The 8,713-nt window shown below is 49.4% G+C and overlaps 2 protein-coding genes across 2 annotated transcripts; one reads left to right on the top strand and one right to left on the bottom strand.

Moving 5' to 3' along the window:
* Positions 1–371: 371 nt before the first annotated feature.
* Positions 372–1,460, bottom strand: J4E82_006433 (uncharacterized protein; the record flags this gene model as incomplete). Its single annotated transcript, XM_051732690.1, has 2 exons — positions 372–952; positions 1,010–1,460. The coding sequence occupies 2 exons, from the start codon at positions 1,458–1,460 to the stop codon at positions 372–374; spliced, it is 1,032 nt and encodes a 343-aa protein (XP_051587640.1).
* A 2,036-nt stretch (positions 1,461–3,496) lies between these two features.
* Positions 3,497–8,419, top strand: J4E82_006432 (uncharacterized protein; the record flags this gene model as incomplete). The annotated part of the gene is made up of 4 exons (XM_051732689.1): positions 3,497–3,664; positions 3,717–6,248; positions 6,362–7,312; positions 7,424–8,419. The coding sequence occupies 4 exons, from the start codon at positions 3,497–3,499 to the stop codon at positions 8,417–8,419; spliced, it is 4,647 nt and encodes a 1,548-aa protein (XP_051587639.1).
* Positions 8,420–8,713: the final 294 nt, after the last annotated feature.

Genomic DNA, 8,713 nt, shown 5'->3' with positions numbered 1-8,713 from the left:
AATGGCGGTCTTGTGCAGGACTTTCAGCGCCAGGATATACCAGATTTAACAGCGGACTTGCTAGAGTTTCGCAGGATAAGGTGTCTCCAGTAGGTCCAGATTCATTCAGGAAACTAGATGCGGGGGATACAGAGGGCTCACAGGGACGTTTACGTTCCAGGCTAGACGTTGATAGATTGGACCATAGGGCTCTACAAGAATTCACAGCGCACTTGCAGAGCAGACAGAAAACATTCATCACGCACGAAAACCAAAAGTTCAGGCAGACATCGACCAAAACGGTCACTCTTTTTAATAGTTCCTTCATCTATCTACACCCATCTACTGCTGTCACTACGTCTACTCCACTACATCTTCCGTCCTTCTTATTCTTAAACGTAGACATACTTGATCGTGATGTCGGGAACGCACATGTCATTGTATGGCTGGGGAGCAGTGAAGGGAGCAACGTAAACTGGAGATGTAGGGGCAGCGGGAAGAGCGGCGACACTGGAGGAGGCAGCAGCACCAGAGTAGGCAGCAGCGCCAGAGGGAGCAGCAACGCCAGAGGAAGCAGCAACGCTAGAGGAAGCAGCAACACTGGAGGAAACAGCAGCGCTTGAAGATGCAACACCGGCAACGCGAACAGACGAGGCGACGGCAGAAGAAGAAGCGCTGGGCGTAGGTGTGGGAGCGGCACATAGAGGGGCGGCGGCATTGATCTTTCCAACGGTCCAGTTCGAGGCGTCCTCGGTGTACTTCTCAAAGAGGGTCAAGTGCTTGTCGACGTCGTCGCCGCCGGCGCAGATTGGGTCTCCCTTAGAGCAGTAAGAGCGCAGAACGGGTGCGTAGCGGTTCAGGCGCGCAAGAGAGGTGGCGTCGCGACCGTTCTTCTGTAGATCAGAGCCGTCGCCAACGTTGTATGGCATGTTCTTCTCGTGCTTGACATCGCCCCAGAGGAGAGCAGCAGCAACTAAGTTACCACATTAGCACGGTCAAGGTTCGAGTGTGTCATGTCAGGAATACTTACTAGCATTACCAGGAGCCGAGGTAGGGTCTAGACCAGTGGTGATCTGGGAGCATCCACCAGGTCCAGCAAGGACATCACCCATAATCCAGGCACCCTGAGAGAAGCCATTGAGGATGAGGTGCGTGCAAGGGCACTTCTTGTTGAAAGCAGTGATCTGGGATAGACCGTTGCGGACTCCCTCGCCAATCTGTTTGCAGTAGTCGCCGCCGTACGGGAATACAATCTCAATGTAGTCGCAGGTCTTGCCCTCAGCCCTTAGTTTGGCGCACGTAGCGTCGGCGTAGGGGAATGTACGCCAGTCGTGGTACGGCGCAGTGTTACCGCGGGCCATGAAGATGACGGCATCGGCGCAGGGAGCGTCGAGCTTGGGGGGTGGCGAGGCTGGGTCTTGAGCGACGGCGACAGCGGCGACAGCGCTGAGCGCGAGGAGGTTGCGGATGATGGAAGACATTATTAGATATTAAAGAGTGTGGTATTAATCGGTCGTCAAAAAACGAGTGTACTGGTTAGGTTGCGAGGTTGGAAGACCTGTGAGAAGAAGAAAGTCCTCTTGGCTGCGGGGGGAACAGTTTAATAGGAGCGCGTTCATCCTGCATTCCAGCCGAACTGAGTGTCGACTCGGCTCGAACGGGCGGAAAAGGGTAGTGTGCCTGACTAGGTAGATACGAGTTGGATCCCTTTTTGGGTGAGCTATCTATCTTGGGTCGTGCGCTAGCAGGAGCGCGGACAAACGTCGTATTATTGAGATTGAGGCTGACAAGAAGGTTTTGGAGGATGGCGCAGAGGCCGGATGTCCCCTTGATAGATACCGTCAGACTCTGCCATCTTTGCGAAATGGGTCAACGGGACATCTGAGACGTTGCTATTGAGGTTTGCATCGAAGCTAATTTCTAGCTCATGGGATTAAGCAGGAACCAAGAAAAATGCTAGCGTGCGTGTCAAAGCTTGGTCGATCCTCCATATACGAAGGTATACGGGGTGGAGATTACACCCCTGAGCTTGTCCTAGATAAGACCCCGTGCACGTCCCCTCGGCCAACCCGAAATGTCTTAGCTCTTGCTGGAACTCTTCGAGGGCTGCCGTGCCTCATGCCAGACATTCGACGATCTAGATGCACTTTACTTGTTGGATGCAGTCAAGTTTATCTCTCACGCCACTCTAGCTCCCAAGCTTGTCATACGTCGGTGCCTGAAGCACCACCAACACTAGTATAGCATATATGCTATCCCTCCGACCTCCGGTGCCGACCTTTTCGCAAACCACAGCTCTTGCCAATCTACACCTCGGAAAGAGCAGAGACATACATCATGTGCCCGAACTTTCTACCAGAAGCGACAGCTCAGACGGAGCAATAGAGGTTGACCATAGCCATCTGGAAGAGTCCGGTACACTGCTTGTACATAACTGAGCGGACGGTAAGCCTAGCTCTTATGCAACAATCATAAGTTCCTCAATTTCCTGTATGCAGCAATCTTCCTATCTGCATACCGACTATCAGCACATATTCTTAGGTTATTATCTCTACGGCCGGCAGCTCCTTTGTTGTGATCAGCACCTTGCCCACTGTCCAAGTCTGCCTACTCGACCATCTCTTTGGCGGCCGCGCGTCATGCAACATTGCGCGAGCTGATCCATAGAGTGCTCGCTGTCGCCTCTTGATTTGGCACATTCGTCCCGGGAAGCGCAATAGGTTGTCATTCTGGACGTGTAAAGTACGTGTTGCTTGAGGGTAGGCGGATACGCGAGGTAGGTCTCAGGTGCGGGGTCTGGTGGCTCCAAATCGTCGCCCGTAATGCGGATGTCAGCCAGCCGTGCTTTCGCGTAAGCCGTTGGCGCAACGATGAGAAGAGGGGGAGGGGGACGATGAGTTCGAATGCGTAGGGAAGAATGTGCGGATGACAAGATGGACAGCGACAGAAGAAGAGTCGTTGTGCATAGTCACGCTGCTCCCAAGCTTCAAGCCTCATGGTCAACCATACATTCTTCGCACCACAACTGGACATCGAAATCCTGTTTCATCGAGGTTGTCTTGTCCATCTGTTCCATACACGACCACGAGATTCACCCGCTCGAGTTGTCTCCTTCTTCACGTAATCCTAGCTGAAACATCTGCAGCTAGTACCAGCGGAATTTCAGCTTGAGCGGGGAAATGCTGGTCTGCACGTCCACACATGAGTCTGCCATCCATCTGAGAACGCCAGGCTACACATGATATCCTTTCAAAAACACATGCGTATTGACTCAGCTTCCATCGCCCTCACCCTTTTTCATCGTGTTCTCGACGTATAAAGTTTGCATAAACGCCACGAAACATTCAGCCGTACCTGAAAACGACTATAACATTGCAAACATGTCCCTATATAGGGTAACAAAACGGCCTGGTGATAGCCAAAGCCAAAGCCTGTTCTCTTTCCTCGACCTTGTCCTAGGAAATACCAATAATCTTCGGTTTCCCTAATCTGTAAAAGACAGGAGGTCATGACGATCATGGGGACAAAACCAGACGAAGATGAGCCTACCGATCTAGCACGTATGTGGGACGATGCTAGTATACAGTACTACAATACCACCGAGATGAGAGCAATAGATCTCAAACACTTCAAGAACGCAGATGAAATATTGGCAGACAGAGACATCCAAAAGAATTTCCTGAAGGTATCTCACCCCTGCTTTACACTGCACGTCATGTCCTGACTTGTCCAAACAGTGGAGAGAGTACGGAGGACCCGTCGCCGGAGATAAAGTGAAAAAGATGAGACGCCTCATCGTTGAAAATTCCACGTACATTCTCAAAGGGGCAGAGTTACTCGCGAATTCAGCATCTGCAGCTTTTCCGCCTAGCTCAGCCATTCTCACGGCGCTGACCTGGGTCATGAAAGCCTCTGGGGGTGTTTCGAAAGACTATGACCAGATACAAGCTTTCGTCGAGGAGCTGAACGAATTCTTGCAACGATTAAGCATGATTGAGAAGACTGTACCCAAGTCTACAGGTTACAGGCTGCACTTGATGAACGTGTTCGTTGTGATCATGAAGATCCTTGGTCTTGCTACCAAAGCCACAAAAGAAGGTAGACTCAAGAGGTTTGGAAAGACGATTCTACGGGGCGGCGGTGACGATGCCTCAGCGGGTGCATATTCGAGCCTAGTGACGGCCTTTGCCCGCCTGGAATCTGCAACGAATTTCGCAAATCTTGCTGTTGGATATGCGAACCTTGAAAACACCAATCAGATCAAGCAAGCCGCCTGGGATCTGAACGCAGGGCAACAAGATGTCAGCGAAAGAGTTACAGTGCTATATGAACTCAACCAGACGATGTTGGCAAAGGTTGATTCTTTCATCCTTGCGCAAAACAAAGCAACGAAAGAGTTGGTAGGAGAAGCTCAGCCAGCAGGAGTTGGGGAAAGTAGGCAGTCAACTCTGTCCACGGTTAAGGCAGCCCTTTCTACCAAAGATGATCCGAGTATCATAGATCGCGACATTGAATACTCTTTTGTTGAAGGAACAACGTCCTGGATGTTTCAACGGGAAGAATACACTTCGTGGAGAGAAGAATCGTCGACGCGCCCGCTGCTCTGGATTACTGGAGACCCTGGCACTGGAAAGTCGTGTATCGCATACTCAGCCACGAAAGAACTTGCGATATCCACCGCTAGTGAATCAAGAACTTTCGTCGCACATTTTTACTGGCGAGAAGGTTCGAAGGAAATGGATCCCTTGACAAGCGCAATGAAATCAATTGTCGCTCAGATCGCATCTCAAGACTCCGCTTACTGTAACGAAGTTGCAACGCAATTAGCCTGTGCTGGCTCTACATTCTCCCAGGAAAAGGGAGCGCGTTATTTCTGGAAGAGATGTATCACATCAAGATTCTCCGTGGACACCAAGGCTCGTCTTTACCTCGTTCTGGATGGGCTGGACGAGGTCAATGAAATTGTAAATGCCGAGAGCTTGTTTCGTAAAGAACTGCTAGTTATGCTCAAGGAGGTTGTTAAGCACAAACTATCGATTCGCGTCATGTTACTAAGCCGACCAAGCTGGAAACCATATCTGGAAACCTTTGGTCAGGAACTCTCCGCAATCACGGTAACAAAGGAAGTGGTACTGATTGACATGCGCATCGTTATTGATACACAACTCAACACGCGTTCGCGTCTCCACAAGGCCCGTATACCGATGAAGAAGATTATAAGGTCAACCCTACTTCAGAAAGCTGACTGCATGTTGTATGTCGAGCATATGCTCAGGCGTCTCAACAAAAGACAAGACGAGAAAACAATCCTGGAAGAGTTACGAAATGCGCCATCGAACCTGACCAGCCTATTGGACTCTATAGGAATGGAAATTCAAAGCAGGCGAACGGAAGCACAACTGTTTGCTATCCAAAACGTCTATGCCTGGCTGGCGTTCTCATGCCGTCCGCTGACTGTAGGAGAAATCAACGAAGTAGCAAGGACGTGCGGCCACTATCAAGCGTTCAATATTGCCGACGAAGTCTTGACTAGATCCGTCGGCTTTTTGAACATCGTCGGAGTCGCCGAAGTCAACGAAGACGATGAACAAGATGGACCCGTGACTGAAAATGAGGCGGTACCAGATGTTAGTGGCATTGATGTATTCCAACCTTACGACGGAGATGCTTCGCTCGTAAAGGTATTGAATCGGCCATTGAAGGACTATTTGCGTACAAATGACACCGAATCACCAAATCTACGCATCTCAACTCAGCGTTGCCATATCACGATCTTTGAGCTCTCAGTCAAATTGATTTGCTCACTTGATCCGCGATCAGCGAAAGAAGGCGGTTCTACACTGAACAGATACGCCGCAACGTACTGGGGAAAACACTTCCGACAGATCGAATTGCAGAAGACGTCTGATCAAGAAGTTGCGTCAATCATGCAGATGATGAGATGCATATTGACGAACTACAACGATGCTGCCAAATTCATAGAGGCGCATTGCGATACCGACGATGATACAAATTTCTACTATGAGAGTTTAGGCGAAACGAAGCGGGTGGGAAATGAGTTCATGAACTCATTGGCGCTCTGGATGGAACGTGCGTCGGCGATATCTCCTGACGTTGTTGATGAAGCCACACTGCAGTGGATTCGCAAGTCAAGGCACGAGTCACTCAAGCTTATGACGCCACTGGTGAAGGGCCATATTGTGAACTGGTTAGGGGAATCGAAAGAAGAGAGCAATTCTTACGAGTTTTTGGTGGACCTTTTGAACCTCGTAAGTCGTAGTCGGGCCGTACCCTTAATTTGAAGGAGTAGACTTTCCTCAAAGTGTCGTCGCAATACAGGATTTCGGGAGTCTGATCGAGGAACGCTAACAAGTCAATGCAGACAGATCTAGGACCTGCGGAGTGTCCCTGGCGCACAGGAAGCGACGATCTCGATTTCATCAAAGCGGTTGCCTTGATATTCGATGATATCCATCTGAATTCGACCGCCCTGAGAGCTATCGGAAACCTTTTGGCCGAACATGAGCACATTGCCCCGGCCTTGGAATATTATCAACTAAGCCTGAACTTGGCAGAAAACGAGGTCGACAAAATGAAGACGCGTTTGAAATTTTCGGATTTGCTGATCAAGAATCTAGTCGACGGCACATGGGGAGTGGTCGAACAGGATCAAGCTCAGCAAGCTCAGCAAGCCCAGCCTGAGAAATTGTACGTCATTCCCAAACCCGAACCGGATGTCAAGCGGCATGACGAAGGAGATGGCGTGGACAGTATGGACGAGGCAAACTACGTCGAACGATTCAGAAATCCATACGAGTTGCTGCAAGCGACCACATCTACAAATCCTCCAACAAGCGATCAAGCTCTCCTCAAACTCTATCAAGATTCATTGATCAATCAATCGTATTGCGAGATGAGGCTGGGTCTGTTTGAGAAAGCATATGCATCATTCGAGAGAGCCCGATCAATTCTACCTGACGAGTTACTAGACGGCGAGAGCCTTGCGATCCTCCCAAGTATTCTCACCGTAAAACAAGACAAATTTCAAGAGGTGGTAGAGAAGCTTCATGGCTGGAACGTTCTTGAACTGATAGCGTGGCTCAGTCAGGAATACGAAGTGCCAGGCAAATTCGCAGAAGATCCTAACACTACCTTTTGTAGAGCTGGTCACCGGGCTGGAAATGATGAGTTTGTTACTAAGGCGTATGAAGAGATCATTTGTTTCATGGACCAGGGAAAAATGATTGGTGTGCGGGGAATGAGATATCGCCTGGCTCAATTTCATATCAACGTTTCACGGGACCTTGAGAAGGCCAAAAGACTGCTTTACCAGGTACGTGATTTAGAGTGTGATTCCCAGTCCTCGAGCTCGAGTCTTGTGTCGAGATGGATCGTTTTGTCTTTGCCACCTATTACTGTTTGCTGACTATGATGAACCGTACAGATCCTAGGAAGCCACAATAAACGAGATGAATATGGTCTCATGGCAGAAGAGGAGCTCCCGACTCTCGCTCGAAAAGTATTAGCAGAGATCCTTTATGAACAGTTCCGCTCAACCGCCAAACCCGTTGGAAAGGCAGGATTCGTGGAAGAGATGAGCCGGTTACAAGATCAACGACTCAAACACGCTCGCATAGTAGAAGCATACGAATATCTAACAACAACCATCTACGCAAGCATGCTTCGAAAAATGGGCTCTACCATAACATTCCAGGAGGTTCTGAATGATACATTCGACTTCTGTATTGCCTCGTTGACGGATGCTGAAGGCTGGAATGATGATATCTGCCTACGGTTGTTGGCAAAGGTCTTAGCCTTAGTCGGTGGCCTCGAAAGAGAAGCTCAGATTGCCTTTTCGTTGCAGTACTCAACCCTTGATCCAAAGGTGAAGTTGGAGGAAGACCCCTTTGAAAGCTCTGACTCATCAGATGATGAAAATGATGAAGATGAAGATGGTATCCCACAGGAAGATGAGCAGAAAAGCGCTGAAGCCTCGACCGTAGCGGAGAGCGACAGCGATGACGAAGATAGCGAAGTGATAAAGGATGATGACTGGGGCGACCTCTCTGGAGTTGAACTCTCATGCTGTGGCGAACAACATATGGACAACCCTGTCGCTGTTGGTTGGGACGACGGGCCGATGTATCTCTGCATCCTTTGCGCAGAAACGCAGCTTTGCCAAGGATGCTTCGACAAGGTTCGCCAATACTCCCGGTCCGATAAATGGTCATATTGGAAAACATATTGTGGTCGAGATCACAAATATATAGAGGGCCCTATAGATGGTTGGAAGGGGGTCAGAGATGGGGTGATGGTAATTGGGGAAGTTGAACAGAATGTAGCAGATTGGATCCAACAGTTGAAGGAGGTTAAGTGGCCGGGAGCATGGGAGACGTTTTGGGTAAGACAGGATGGTGTTGTGGATATTTTGGGGAAATGAGTACTGCTTGTGATGAAAGAGCCACTTAGCCTTCTAGTGTGCTAATACAACCATAACTACAGGCTACTCGAGTGCTAGACGCATATTGGCTAACAGGAAAAGATTAAGTTCGTTAGGTCGTATGAATGAAGAAGGAAAAATAGCTAGGAGTCTCACTGGAGAGGCCGCAGTAAAAGCAATAGAAAAGACGGAAGAGACAGTAAGCCGTGTCTTGGCGGCAAACTATTCTTAACGCTAGCGCGTCTCTACTGGAGCGAGGAGCATTAGACGAACGCAGGCTAAAGAATGACTATT

Source organism: Alternaria postmessia (genome assembly GCF_024291825.1).
Source record: "Alternaria postmessia strain BMP 2775 chromosome Unknown scaffold_37, whole genome shotgun sequence".
Lineage (NCBI taxonomy): Eukaryota > Fungi > Ascomycota > Dothideomycetes > Pleosporales > Pleosporaceae > Alternaria > Alternaria postmessia.
This window is presented reverse-complemented; position numbering and strand designations above follow the sequence as displayed.